Genomic DNA, 13640 nt, shown 5'->3' on the forward strand with positions numbered 1-13640 from the left:
CAGGGGAATGCGAAGAGAGATGAAGTTTGGAAGCCTGGAAGTTTGGCCGCGGCACGATGAGGTCAGTCCAAAGGTGGCATCAAGGCTAGCGGAGAAACCCGTGGACCCGTGCCAGAGTGTGGGGTCCAACTCCAAAAAGTCGTGCGAACTCTTGGCTGAAGGTGCATCGAGCAACTGACAGACACGCACGCTTTCGACAATCACTGCGCAAACGAGTTTCATATTTCCACGCGATAAGGAGAGTACTACAGTCGTTTGTCCAGCGATTCAGACTTAACAACTGCAACCATGTCTCGCCCCGAAGACATCCTGTACGCAATCCTCCCAACACCGCAAATCGCATAGCGAAGAACACAGCGCTTACCTGTCTGCAGACCACCCGATCTCTTCTATAATGACTCCGAATCGCGCAAATACACCACCTCCTCTCGTATCCAAAAGATCCAATCTACAATGACCCACCGCGCCCTCTCCCTCCTCGCGCTCACCTCGCCATCCATGATCCTCGACGTCGGCTGCGGCTCCGGTCTCAGCGGCGAAATCCTGTCGCATTCCGCTGAACAAGGCACACCCGGCGGTCCACATGTATGGATCGGTTTCGACATCAGCGCATCCATGCTGGGCGTTGCGCTGGAGAAAGAGGTAGAAGGAGATCTACTGCTGGCGGATGCGGGGCAGGGCGTACCGTTTCGGCCGGGAACTTTCGATGCTGCGATTAGCATCAGTGCGGTTCAATGGCTGTGTAATGCTGAGACGAGCGAGGAGAGTCCTGCGGGCAGGTTATCGAGGTTCTTCAACCAGCTTTATGCGAGTTTGAAGAGGGGAGGGAGGGCGGTTTGTCAATTCTACCCTAAGAACGATGCGCAAAAGAAGATGGTGGCGCAGGCGGCGATTAAGGCTGGTTTCGGTGCGGGTCTTTTGGAGGATGATATGGGGACTAAGAGCGCGAAGACGTATCTTGTTCTGACCGTGGGTGGTGGCGCGCTGGATGGCGATATCACGGGCGTTGTGAGGGGTATGGACGGCGTTGACGTCGAGGACGCACGGAGAAAGGCCAAGGGCATGAAGAGGGGCGAGGAGCGTAAAGGCAGCAAGGCGTACATCATGAAGAAGAAGGAGCAGATGGAGAGACAGGGCAAGGTCGTCAAGGCCTCGTCCAAGTACACTGGCAGGAAGAGGAGGATCCAATTCTAGATATACCCACATCACGATGACGATGATACGCATAGCACGGAGTTCTGGGTCTGGCATTTTCACGAGGGTATAAGAATGGTCAATTCAATCATGCAGCATGCTATATACCACCTACAAATACAGCTCTATTCACATTCCAGCTGGTAGTTGTACAAGTGCCATTGCGTCCAATCGTTAAGAAAATATGTTATTGCTCCATATCCTAGGTTAACCCAATGTGAGCCGAGGCCTAGATGTGACGGTATCATCGCGCTAGATCAAAGCTTAGCAAACACGAAGATCATGATGGCTAAATCATGCCTTCTCCATCTGGTTCAGGACTGCGCGGGTGAACTCGTGGGTGGTGGTGTTGCCTCCCATGTCGCGTGTGCGGGCGGTACTAGATGATGTTAGGCATGTGTTGCTCTTCATTTGGAATTCAAACTTACCCGTCAGCAATAACCTTGTAGACGGACTGCGAGATGCGGTTGGCGTGGTCATCGAGACCAATGTGACGGAGCATCATGGCGGCGGACAGGATCAGAGCAGTGGGGTTGGCCTGGTCCTTGCCCTTGATGTCGAGACCGACGTGACGGCATCCAGGCTCGAAAACGGCGACGTTACGGCCCATGTTGCAACCGGGGACGATACCAGGACCACCAACGAGACCAGCACCAATGTTGGAAAGGATACCTCCGTACAAGTTGGGCATGACCATGACGTCGAATTGCTGGGGCCTTGAGACACACTGCATGGAGGCGTTGTCGACAATCATGTCGTTGGTCTCGAGAGTGGGGTAGTCCTCACCAACCCTCTTGACGGTGTTGCGGAATAGACCGTCGGCGAGCTTCATGATGTTGGCCTTGTGGATGCAGGTAACCTTCTTGCGGTTGTTGGCGAGCGCAAAGGCGAAAGCAAACTTGGCGATGCGCTCCGACTTCTCACGGGTGATGATCTTGAGCGACTCGACGACGCCGTTGACCGACTGGTGCTCGAGACCAGAGTATTCACCCTCGGTGTTCTCACGGATGATGCAGAAGTCGATGTCCTTGTGGCGCGTCTCGTAACCGGGGATGTTCTTGAGGAGGACGATGGAGGCGTAGATGTCGAGCTCTTGACGGAGAGCAACGTTGAAGGAGCGGTGGCCGGAGCGCTCGACGGGCGTGTGGAGGATACCCTTGAGACCGAGCTTGTTGCGCTTGAGCGAGGCAATGGACTCGCGGAGGAGCTCCTCGGAGTGGACGTTGCCAGAGTCGACACCAGAGACGTCGACCTGCTCCCACTCAATGGGCACGTTGTCCGCCTTGAAGATCTCCTTGACCGACTCGGAGACCTCAGCACCGATACCGTCACCTGCGCATGTTCAGAATCTATGTCCATTTATAGGCGGCTATCGCGCATACCGGGAATCAAGGTAACGGTGTATTTGCCGCCGAACTTGGTGGGCTTGAAGATGTCCTGGGTGACCGTGGCCATTGCTGTCGCCGCGTTAGACTCTGCATTTTTGGATATCTTTCACGTGGTCTTCGTACAGCGGGTAGCCATGGCGGGTGCCCATCGAGAGGCAGGCTTCGCGCCCCGCAGGAGCGTCTGCACAGGCGCATTAGCACTCGAATTCCCACCGCGCCCGCCAATTGCGGGCGCATCGTCTTGCTCGTACCTGCGCTGTTCTTTGAGAGGTCCTCGACAACATGGTGGAGTTGCGGCGTTGGGCTGGTGGTGAGGGATTTGAGGTGGAGAGAAACAAGCTGAAGCTGCCGTCCCCCGAAAATGCATCCGAACCGAAGGAAGAAACCGCGCTTGGCGAATGACCACATCCGTCCTTCCGCCGCGGCTCGCTCTCTCTATTATCTCCGACGCAGGGCACCATCCATGGATGTCTTTCACTCGTTCCGATAATTGCTTCTTTCTGTTTTCGCAGCTGTTGTACTCCGGATGTTTCTTTCCATTTTCACAGTCGCAGTGTCTGCCTAATTCATCACAGCTCCATTTGCATGTGATCGCATGGGCAATGAGTCGCATGCTACAACAGAATTCATCTGATAAGCGGCGATGGAAAATCTAACGCTCATAGGGTCAGTGTACAACGGCCAGTTAACGTGATTTTCCCACAATATGCTAAATGCGCTCTTTGTATCATGCTACAGGTGTGGCAGAACCCACAGGTTGGTTATAACAGTTTACTTTAAGAGCAAAAGAGGGAATCATGTTAAGTTGCTCTTACAGATCATGTAGCATTTGGACTCTTGGAGACGTGCTGCTCAGTAGAGCAGTCTAGATTTGATGCTTTCTACGAGTTGGTCTAGTTACATCAGCCGGCACGTTCGTCTGAGTATATGAGCGCTCCTAAGGAGACTCTCACTTATGCTTTGCAGACGTGGCAGTCCCTGGCATCACAGCGTTTCTCTAGCATGTGTCACCCAACTGACTATTCTCACCTTCACCTCACCACTCTGCCGTCTTCATCAGGTCTCCCAATCTTTAAGACGCACCCTCTTCCTCTCTCTCCACCCTTTCCCATCTCGGATATTTTCTATTATCTTCGGTCTCATACCAAGCTTTCTTCTCCAGGCTCACGCTGCCCCTAGTGGCCCAAAACAGCAGGCACGCGACTACCGAAGCCCCAAAGCGCGTCGGGCAGCGGCGAAAGCGCGCATACCGTCAGGTATCCTCGACCTTCCGCGCTGTCAGTACTACTCATATGAGACTCTGTCGGCGAGCATCGATCCAGTTTGCCGCATAGACACGTCTTCTGCCAATTCACACGAACGTACTCAACTAGCTCGCGTCACATATAGTACGATAACGACCTCCGCACTACTTAATCGAGCAGCCCCTTCGCATTGATCACCGACTCACTCTGGGCTCACGTGAGGGAAATCACCGACTCTTCACCAAACACGTCTTAACTACTCTGAATCCACGTCTTACACAACATTCTCAAATATGAGAGTGATTGAGAGGGACACCGACAGAAAGGCCCAAGTCAACATTTTTGTCAAGTGTCAAGTTCAGGCGCTTGAAGAATACGGAGAGTATGTGGACCCAAGAGACAACGCGATTTGCTGCTATGTACCCATCGATGAGGGCCATCAGCCTAAAGTGGGCGGCAGGTTCTCCGGCAAGGTAACTATCACTTACATAAACTCATCAGAACTTTCTAACGAAACTAAAGACTCTGGCTGTAGCCTACGACACGTTCGTGGACGGGATACTCCGTAAAGCCGGCTCGCATGTGGCTAAGTCAGTGATCCTACACAACCGGAAACTGGACACCGAAACCTTTCTATGCAAGACCACCAAAGGCATCATCGATACTGACATTACTGTGACTCCACTCGAGCACGCTGTTACGATTCAAAACGACGCCCCAGAGACCATCGGCACCATTGAGCTGCGACTGTACATCACCCGCCAACTGGGAGACTGGCACGAAATTGGCAAAGTAAAGAAGTACTACGCCCATGAAAGTGATATGAAAGACAGGGATACGGGCGGCATCGAGCAGAAAGTAGGCTACAACCGCATAGCTCCCATTTTCAGGATGTCCTTCGAAAAGGACACTACTCCACTGGAGGATAATCAACCGAAAACCTACCAGCGTAGGGCGGATGCGAAACGCCCAGGTACAGAGCCGTGGGCTATATTTCGCTTCCACTATCGAACTGAAGGTTAGCTTGCTAGACTGGATTCTGGCTATCAGGCTAACGTGATATCTTAGCTGAAATTCTCGAGGAGAACATGTCAATGAGTTTTGACCCTGACGACAAAGATATAGGCGAAGCACATACTCTAGTGCTGGAACCTCTTCCTCCTCTTACCATTGGCGCAAAGCCCTTATCGAAGAATGACGAAGACGCCTCGTCGCGATCGGAATCGCCGATGCTTCCCACCACGCCAGCAAAAAGCGCACAGCCGATACCAAAGGCAAGAGAAACGGTTTCCCAACTTTACCTTTCCACAGTTTCATCTCTGCGTCACTTCAAATTCTCAAATCAGCCTGATTGTTGCCTGCTCCTGACATCTACCTATAGATATCCTGCCCCATCAAGAAACCTGGACCTCCACCAAATCCCTCCGAGGCTACCACGATGTCATCCCCTAAAGATCAAGCACAGACTGCGACCCCCGAAGCGCCTTCTGTACCGACGGCCGATATGACTGCGAAAGTACCCTGCCTTCCAGAATCAAGCACCAAGCCCGCAAATGCGCACGCAGAGAAATCTGTAGCCGTAGCCAAGGCGACTACCAAAAAGCCTATCAACACTACCGACGGTCAGAAGAAGTCAGATACGCCCCCCGTGGCAGTCATACCAGCCAAACGTTCATCTACCACCACCAACGGTATAACACCACCAGAGCCAAAGCGTACGATGCCTACGCCTACGCCTATGTTACCTATCGCCCAGCCTGTAGTACCGCGCTCCTCCACACCTAAGACGCTTTCGATCGAACGCCAGCTCGCAGACCAGCGAAAGAACCTCGAGGACATGCGCAAGAGGCGTGCGGAGACCGCTACGAAGCAGGTAGAAATCGATGCGCAGATGGGACCTTACAAGCAGCGTATGGCGGAGGAGCTGGATCGTCTCAACCGAGAGATGCTGGAAGAGGAAAGCGCTTACACCGAGGAGGCTGAGCACTACAGCGCTAGCGTTGAGGTTCTGCAGGAGTTCAAGAAGGCGGATGGTGGCAACTAGTATGAGGCTGGAGTAACGAAATGGGCCAAAAAAAGTGTTGGAAGGAGTACGGCGTTGATGCGATATGATGAGCCCGGGAGGAAGTCAAGATTTTTTATGCGCTGGACAAATGGATGATGGCTCAGCCAGGCGACTACCGTGGTATTCTGCAGGAGTTATTTGGCGAGAAATACGATGAGGCCTGGAGGTATTCGGAGTTGATTTGGCGTTCAATCGGTGAGCAACGGCTCAGCCAGGCGACTACCAAGGTGTTCTGCAGGAGTTAGGGGGGCTTAGTCGACATTCAGCCCGGCTCATGAGTCAAAGGGTCTCTCGGTGCTGGAAGTTTGTAACTAAGCCTGCAATTTGATTGATTTGGATAGATTTCGTGCGCTACACATGTCTATTGACCTGGTGTTCGTTCTCTAGCGACCCTCATATTCGCCTTGATCCGCTCCAGTAGCTCAGCGGTTGTTGCAACGGGAGAGGGATGTAGGTTTCTCTGCCATGGCGTTAACATGAAGACGACCAACAGGCTGTACCTCAGTTTGACGAAGGTATTCTATAGCTGAGAGGTAGCCAAAGCTATCTTGTGTCCTTCGTCACACCGAGGCTTTAGAGAACTTACGTGCTTGAGCCAGGTAACGCATTGATCATGTGTCCATGTTTCTGGGTCTGGAATCATTGTCAGCAAAACTGGACTTCAGGGACGCTTTGCCGATGAAGAGGTTCAGATTGACGTACCGCCAGTAGGGTCTTGACTAGGGAAGATGTCTTGTCCCCAGATGCTCCATGCTGCTACACCAGCGACGACTGCGGCAAAAGCGAAGAAAGGGCCCTGGATCATGTCAGCATGTACTTTCAGCAGCATGTAGAAGGCCCACTATGTAAAGTAGATGCCAGGAGAGCCATGAGTAACCTACACGTTGTTGGACCGCGCGATCGATGGGGGTCGGCATGCTGAACGGTGGAAGTTGGCCGTATGTGCGTGTGTGGAGAGAGATTCAAGGAGTTTTGAGCGAGACGAGGAGCGGGATGAACTTTGGAGAAGAATTGCAGCAATTATAGGGTTGTAGGCAGTACTGTTTCACGCGACGCAGCCATAGCGTTCCTGGTTTACGCCACACTCGTCGTCACCCCACCAGGCCCAAAGCAGCAACGCTTGCGGGCAGCCCCTTCGTAGCCCGTGCGTTTCAAGCGAGTCCACAGCATTTTTGGCCTGTGCCTAGGCGTCTCCGAACTTCACGATCCCGAACTCCAACGACCCGTCCACACACAAATCGTCAAGATGCCTTCCGAAGTTTCCGACATCAAGCAGTTCATCGAGATCTGCAGGCGCAAGGATGCCAAGTGTACGTCTACCACTTCCGCCGGGGGAAAGTTGCGGTCGCAGTAGGAGGAGGGATTGTGCACGATGAATGCGAGCCGCAGAGACCTGCGACGATCGAGGCAACGAATGTGATGAGAGCACTGGACTGACATTATTGCAGCCGCCCGCATAAAGAAGAACAAGAAGGTCAACAACATCAAGTTCAAGGTCCGATGCTCAACAAACGTCTACACCCTCGTTCTTAAGGACACCGACAAGGCCGAGAAGCTCAAGCAGAGTCTGCCCCCGGGTACGCACATCCCCAATACTCCAGCGCCAATGACACGAATCTAACAACCGCAGGTCTTACCATCACCGACGTTGGCAAGAAGAACCCCAAGGGCAAGCACGCATAAACGGATCGAACGCGTGAGGAACCGAGGACAGAAGTGTGCAAGGACATCAACGCACGATGCGCACGAAGCAAGAAGGCATGGGCGGACGGCGTCTCAACGGATAAATTTTGTTCAATGGCATCACGGAACCCTTCACACTGGGTTACCACCAGGAATGAAAAAAGTCAAACTTCATTCCGAACACCACAGCCTGTTTCCGACGTGCACCAAGAATCATCATGTATCATGGTCAATTTTGCTGAACAGCTAGTTACAGAGTCACTACCGATAGGGCTACTCATACAGCGATTGCTTCGGCTTCTGTCCTTGTTTCACGTTGAACTTGTACTGATCCTTGCGGTCCAGATACACAACCTTGCTATCTAGACCCGCCGCGTGTACCGCCTTCTTGAAATCGTCCAGCGGGCTCAGGAACACATCGTAATCGTCGTAATGAATCGGAATCGTCAGGTCGGGATTGATGAGCTGCATGAGCTGTACACCCTGCTCGGCGTCCATTGTGACCATCAGCAACGGCATCTTAGGCCCAGGAATCGTAGTGCCTCCCAGGTGGACTAGCATCAGGTCGATGTTCTGGTCCTTGTATCGCTCAGGGATCTCCTTGAGCTCGTCCACCATTAACGTGTCGCCGGAGATGTAGATCCGGTACCCGTTTTCGAAATCGCTGCCATCGCCAGAAGAGCCATTTGAGTACCCGAGTTCGACCATCCAGCCATTGGTAGGTGGTACGGCGCCAAGAATATCGTTGGCAACGTTCAGTGGACCTGGAGGGACATGCTTTCCCGGCACACCTGTGACTTTGATGCTCGGCTTCGGACCGCTTTGGTTTGTTTGTTCTGACTGCGATACATCCAGGAGCAAGCTGTTCCAGAAGTCGAGCGCATGCACATTCTTGAATGACTCCTCGCCTTTGCCTGTCAAGCATTCCTTGGCATGTGGTGTAGTGATGATCGGGAGACCTTTTGACAGTTTCTCCTCTACTTCTCGGTCGAAGTGATCTTCGTGGTAATGCGACAGCAAGATCACATCGATTCTCGGTAGCTCTTCCAAATCGATGGCAGGGTTGGTCTGTCTCGTCGCACCAACGCCCGGACCCAGGTGAACATGATCGCCAGCATGTAGGAAGTTGGGATCAGTGAGAATGCGGATGCCTTCCCACTCTAAGATTGTAGTTGCAGTTCCAACGAAGAAGAGGGAGGCATTTGTTGAAGCGTCTGGGGCGTTCTGAGGATGGATCTTGGTCTCTTTGGCGTCGGGTAAAGAGGTAGGAACGTCGGTGTCGAGTTTCGTAGGTGGACCCGAGCCGTCTGGTGTAATCTGAATGCGCTTCATGCTTGCACCTGACATTGCGTTTCGCTTGGTGAGATGGTTATGGTAGATGAAGAATCGTATCGCTTCGTCTTGCTCTTCCGTACATGCACTCTTGATTGTGACTTTCCGATGCTAGGTGTCTCTGTTCTATGTACTGGCGGGGAAGGTGTGCGAGCAATGCGAAAGCAACGGTGTAAGGGTAGGCAGGAAAAGAGAGCAAAGAATAGGAAGCGCACCTCGTCCTTGGTGTAGAACGCCATCACGTAACGCGTAGATAGCAATGACGACAAGACGCGGTAATCGTAAATACTGCAGGGTGGGCGGTGATCATGAGAACAATGCTCGAGTACTTCTGGAAACACATTGCCGCATCGCAGCTACTGTTGATATACCTCATTCTGCTGAGATATATATGGTTGCGGCAGGAGGCTATACTGTGCCTGTGCCTGAGTACGCGTGTCCTACCTGTAGCACAAGGAAGAGCGATGCTTGCGAGTCGCAACGAGGCTGAGGTTTGAAGGTGGAGCTTCCCCGTTGAACTCCGCTGTGGCTGAGGTTTCCTGAGATGCGGGACCCCTGTCTAGCCAAGCTATCTGCATCGGGGATGCGCAATGAACACCTGGCGAGTCAGACAGAGGGCGCTTTGAGCATTGCTTCCCAAGTCGACTGGAGTCTGGAGCAAGATGACAAGTTATCAGACTTCGCAAGGGTGAACTACACTCGCTCCGCCTGGTCTATTGTTTAATCAGCACTACGCGTCGCGCCGCCTCATGAACTCGACACGCGACCCGTTCAACCTCCGCAGCAAAACAGCATTCAAGACACCCTCCGCCTTCGCCGTCCTCCAGAACGCCGCCAACAAGAAAGCCTCGCAAGCCGTCGAATCGACCAAGCAGGCAGTCGAGGCCACGAAACAGGCGATCCAGGACTCAGATATGTCCTTCGCCATCCCGCGCAACGTACCCAATTTCGAGAGCGCGCAACGAAAGTTTGAAGATAATGTTTGGAACAAACTACCGGGGAACGAAAAGGGCTTGCCAATGTATAAGGACAAGCCTTCGGGGAAAAGCTATGGATATGGCGGTGGTGCGAGGGGAAGGAAAGGCTTCCTGCGGAGTAAGAGGGGCATGTCGCTGATAGCACTGGTAGTGCTGGGGCTGTTCTACTGGTTCGGATGGTCTAGTGGTGGCACAAACGTGGGCACAGTACAAGACGAGAAGGATAGGGGCAAGAGCTTGTTGTCAAATATAGGTGGAAGTGCTGCCGGAAAGAAGAGCAAAGTTGACTGGGAGAAGCGGAGACAAGCAGTCAAAGACGCCTTCCTACTGAGTTGGAACGCGTATGAGGAGCATGGCTGGGGTTACGACGAGTACCACCCCGTTTCGAAGAAGGGTCGATACATGGCTGAGCCCAACGGTCTGGGCTGGATCATCGTGGACGCACTCGACACGCTCATGATCATGAACCTCACCAAAGAACTCACCCACGCACGGCAATGGATCTCGACGAGTCTCGATTACGACAAGAAGCAGGATGTCAATACCTTTGAGACAACTATACGCATGCTTGGTGGTCTGCTGTCTGCACACTACTTGCAAGAGACACTTCCAGGCCTGAAGCCTGAGAACTCGAACGAGGAGGACCTCTTCCTGGAGAAAGCTACCGACCTGGCTGATCGTCTCATGGGCGCGTACGAGTCACCTTCGGGTGTGCCCTGGGCCAGTGTGATCCTAAGAGACGCCAAAGGCGAAGCCTCGCACGCCGACGGCGGTGCGTCGTCCACAGCCGAAGCAACCACTCTCCAACTCGAGATGAAATACCTAGCGTTCCTCACCGGCGAGGCACACTACTGGGATGTGGCCGAGAAAGTAATGAAAGTCGTGGACGACAACGGTGCCAAAGACGGTCTCCTACCCATCTTCATCTATGCAGACAAAGGCACCTTTCGCGGAAGCGAGATTCGATGGGGCAGTCGTGGAGACAGCTACTACGAATACCTCATCAAGCAGTACCTACAAACCCAGAAGCAAGAACCAGTCTACCAAGAGATGTGGAACGAGTCGCTCAACGGCGCAAAGAAGCATCTCCTCACATACACGAAGAACAGCCACTTCACCGTCCTAGCAGAGCGACCAAGCGGTATCGAAGGCAAACTGCACCCCAAAATGGACCACCTTGTCTGTTTCCTACCCGGCACCATCGCCCTCGCTGCAACCGGTGGTATTCCCCTCGCTGAGGCACGCAAACTACCCACCTGGGGCAAAGCACAAGAAGAAGACATTACCCTCGCCCGCGAACTCACAAAGACATGCATGGGCATGTACAAAGTAACCGCCACAGGTCTCGCCCCTGAAATCGCCTACTTCCAGCTCGACGACCCGCCCAAGATGTACCGCACCGAGATCCTCGCGTCCAAATCCGAGCTCGACACCAGTGTCCCCGACGGCGAGGGCTGGAAGAGCGATTTCGACCTCAAGCCAGCTGATACGCATAACCTCCAGCGACCAGAAACGGTAGAGTCGCTCCTGTACATGTGGCGCATAACCGGCGACGACATCTACCGCGAATGGGGCTGGGATATGTTCGAGGCTTTTGTAAAACACACTATCGTAGAGGACAATGGCGGGTTCTCTAGTATCGGTGATGTGACGAAGGTACCTCCTCCGTCGCGGGACAACATGGAGAGTTTCTGGCTTGTAAGTTCTTTTTCCCCGTCGTCTTCACTTCTCTCAGGGGTATTGGACTGGTTTACTAACACATTCATGCAGGCCGAGACACTCAAATACATGTACCTCCTCTTCTCCCCCGACGACCTCCTCCCTCTCGATCAAATCGTCCTGAATACTGAGGCGCATCCGTTGCCTCGCTTCGACGCAAGCAAGAAGAGGTTTAAGACGGGTTGGGAACGTATACCGCGGGACGATAACGGTAACCTTGTGCCCAAGGGTGAAGCTAAGCCGGTCGAAACCAAGGCAGAAGAAAAGACGACTTAGACGTGTTGAATGGATTAAAGCACTTTGTGGGAATTTTGTAGAGCGCGCACGTATCGTTTTATGGGGTCTAGGATCTGGAAGCAAGCGTCTGGATACGTTTGTACATGCATGAGTGGCGCTATCACGTTGGTTAGTGGTATCTGTCGTAGACTAGACATGCACATAGGCTCGAATGCGCATATATTCCTAGCCCAACTCGCGATATAGAGATGTTAAGATGCGTGTTCCATTAATACTATCAACTCCAGTGATGATGCCAGCTATTCGTATATTTGCGTAAACATAAAACACGTAAATCGTAATTCATAACCCCATTCAGTCCGTCTCCCGAGTGAGGGGTATCCTACGCTCGCTCACGTATTTATAACCGGGGATGCGGTGTATGCAGTGCTACGTTCACACAGGAGAACGAGTCCGTGTTCTTAATCTCCATCGCATAGGGCTCGGCCAGGAAATCCCTTCGATACAAATCACAGCGGGTACTAACGCTCCTGTGACTGTTCGTCGCCTATACGTGGCGGGCTCTTGGAGTGGGCGGAGGGGTTCCTAAACGGCGAGTGGCTTCCTCTGCACAAACGTTAGCTTCTTCTCTGCAGTTGTACTCAAGCATGAGAAACTTACGAGCGTCTCCGCTTGCCTTCATCTCTCCTCTCCTCGATGACTTTGAGCATGGTTCTCCGTCCATCCTTCGCGTTGATGTGTGCATCCCGCATGCTCATGCTAACCTTCTTGCTCGCATCGGCCCGAAGCAGCCTCTTAAGCAGTAAATGCCGCATGAGCACACAAACGAAAACGCCGCAGTCGCTGCCGTTCTCTTGCTGCGGACTATCATTCATAGGGATAAACCGCAGTCGTTTGCCCAACAACTGTTCCAGCTTCATAGTCGTACTCCGTGCTTCCCGCTCATTGGACTGGGTCATGGAGTCGTAGTGGAAGGACACGCCGTCGATGATGGACACGAGGAGGAGGGACCAATGCGAGCCGCCTTCGGCTTGTGTGACGTCGGTGTTGTCATTTATCGGCAGGAAGACGTGGGTCGTGTGGCTGAAGTTGGGGAGGACTTCTTTGAGGGAGAGGGGCTCGGCGCTTTGCATGAGCATGTAGGACATGGAGGGGCGGAGGAGGACGATGGAGGCTTTGGGGAAGGCGTTGAGCTCTTCGCGCTCGAGGTATTCTTGCCAGAAGGCGATTGCCTGTTGATGCGTTAGTCATGACTGCGGTGGATTGGGAGGAAGTGGTATGCGCACATTGTCCGTAAGCCAGTCATTAGACTTGATACTGTCCAAGTCGGCTCGCGTCACTGTAGTCGTCAGTATGGTCGTTGATTAGTCAAAGGCGCATGGAAGCGCAAGTCAAGGAATAGGCGACGCGTACACACCCCTCACATCGTGATCTACTCTCAGTCAGTCTTCGCCCTCTTGCACTCTCTCGATGCAGACTCACAAGAAAGATAGGCCTCATCCGGACTAGGATCACCCAAGTGGCGCCTCGCCTTGTCGCGAATCCTCGAAAACGATCCAGGCATGTTGCACCCGGTTGCAATGTGACTCTATGGATGGATCGTGTGGCACCGGCGTGCCACTTATTCTGTGCGAGGTGGTAACTGCCGAAGGCCTAATCAAGGGTGCGGGCCTCGTGGGTATGCGAAAGGGTAGGGATGTCGGGTGTCTGTCTCGTTGCACTGCTGGGTAGACGCGCGCTCGAATGATGCAGATGCAGGTGGGTTCTGCGGGTGAAAAGCAGGGATGACGTATGCGTATGG

At 53.1% G+C, this 13640-nt stretch overlaps 8 protein-coding genes across 8 annotated transcripts; 4 read left to right on the forward strand and 4 right to left on the reverse strand.

The window, feature by feature from the left end:
• Positions 1-288: 288 nt before the first annotated feature.
• On the forward strand, positions 289-1194 carry J4E86_010326 (uncharacterized protein; the record flags this gene model as incomplete). Its single annotated transcript, XM_051450825.1, has 2 exons — positions 289-311; positions 375-1194. The coding sequence occupies 2 exons, from the start codon at positions 289-291 to the stop codon at positions 1192-1194; spliced, it is 843 nt and encodes a 280-aa protein (XP_051298018.1).
• A 294-nt stretch (positions 1195-1488) lies between these two features.
• IDH1 (isocitrate dehydrogenase (NAD(+)) idh1) lies at positions 1489-2866 on the reverse strand (the record flags this gene model as incomplete). Its single annotated transcript, XM_051450826.1, has 5 exons — positions 1489-1573; positions 1623-2526; positions 2577-2651; positions 2706-2763; positions 2834-2866. 5 exons carry the CDS (start codon positions 2864-2866, stop codon positions 1489-1491), a joined length of 1155 nt encoding a protein of 384 aa, XP_051298019.1.
• A 1253-nt stretch (positions 2867-4119) lies between these two features.
• J4E86_010328 (uncharacterized protein) lies at positions 4120-5870 on the forward strand (the record flags this gene model as incomplete). Its single annotated transcript, XM_051450827.1, has 4 exons — positions 4120-4299; positions 4349-4799; positions 4895-5112; positions 5208-5870. 4 exons carry the CDS (start codon positions 4120-4122, stop codon positions 5868-5870), a joined length of 1512 nt encoding a protein of 503 aa, XP_051298020.1.
• A 382-nt stretch (positions 5871-6252) lies between these two features.
• J4E86_010329 (uncharacterized protein) lies at positions 6253-6808 on the reverse strand (the record flags this gene model as incomplete). Its single annotated transcript, XM_051450828.1, has 4 exons — positions 6253-6411; positions 6478-6524; positions 6594-6687; positions 6773-6808. The coding sequence occupies 4 exons, from the start codon at positions 6806-6808 to the stop codon at positions 6253-6255; spliced, it is 336 nt and encodes a 111-aa protein (XP_051298021.1).
• A 329-nt stretch (positions 6809-7137) lies between these two features.
• Positions 7138-7574, forward strand: RPL38 (60S ribosomal protein L38; the record flags this gene model as incomplete). The annotated part of the gene is made up of 3 exons (XM_051450829.1): positions 7138-7201; positions 7340-7468; positions 7522-7574. The coding sequence occupies 3 exons, from the start codon at positions 7138-7140 to the stop codon at positions 7572-7574; spliced, it is 246 nt and encodes an 81-aa protein (XP_051298022.1).
• A 273-nt stretch (positions 7575-7847) lies between these two features.
• Positions 7848-8921, reverse strand: J4E86_010331 (uncharacterized protein; the record flags this gene model as incomplete). Its single annotated transcript, XM_051450830.1, has 1 exon — positions 7848-8921. One exon carries the CDS (start codon positions 8919-8921, stop codon positions 7848-7850), a length of 1074 nt encoding a protein of 357 aa, XP_051298023.1.
• A 734-nt stretch (positions 8922-9655) lies between these two features.
• Positions 9656-11878, forward strand: J4E86_010332 (uncharacterized protein; the record flags this gene model as incomplete). Its single annotated transcript, XM_051450831.1, has 2 exons — positions 9656-11581; positions 11654-11878. The coding sequence occupies 2 exons, from the start codon at positions 9656-9658 to the stop codon at positions 11876-11878; spliced, it is 2151 nt and encodes a 716-aa protein (XP_051298024.1).
• A 482-nt stretch (positions 11879-12360) lies between these two features.
• Positions 12361-13403, reverse strand: J4E86_010333 (uncharacterized protein; the record flags this gene model as incomplete). Its single annotated transcript, XM_051450832.1, has 4 exons — positions 12361-12445; positions 12500-13071; positions 13126-13178; positions 13322-13403. The coding sequence occupies 4 exons, from the start codon at positions 13401-13403 to the stop codon at positions 12361-12363; spliced, it is 792 nt and encodes a 263-aa protein (XP_051298025.1).
• Between the last annotated feature and the right edge of the window lie 237 nt (positions 13404-13640).

This window comes from Alternaria arbusti (genome assembly GCF_024043155.1).
Source record: "Alternaria arbusti strain BMP 1465 chromosome Unknown scaffold_21, whole genome shotgun sequence".
NCBI lineage: Eukaryota > Fungi > Ascomycota > Dothideomycetes > Pleosporales > Pleosporaceae > Alternaria > Alternaria arbusti.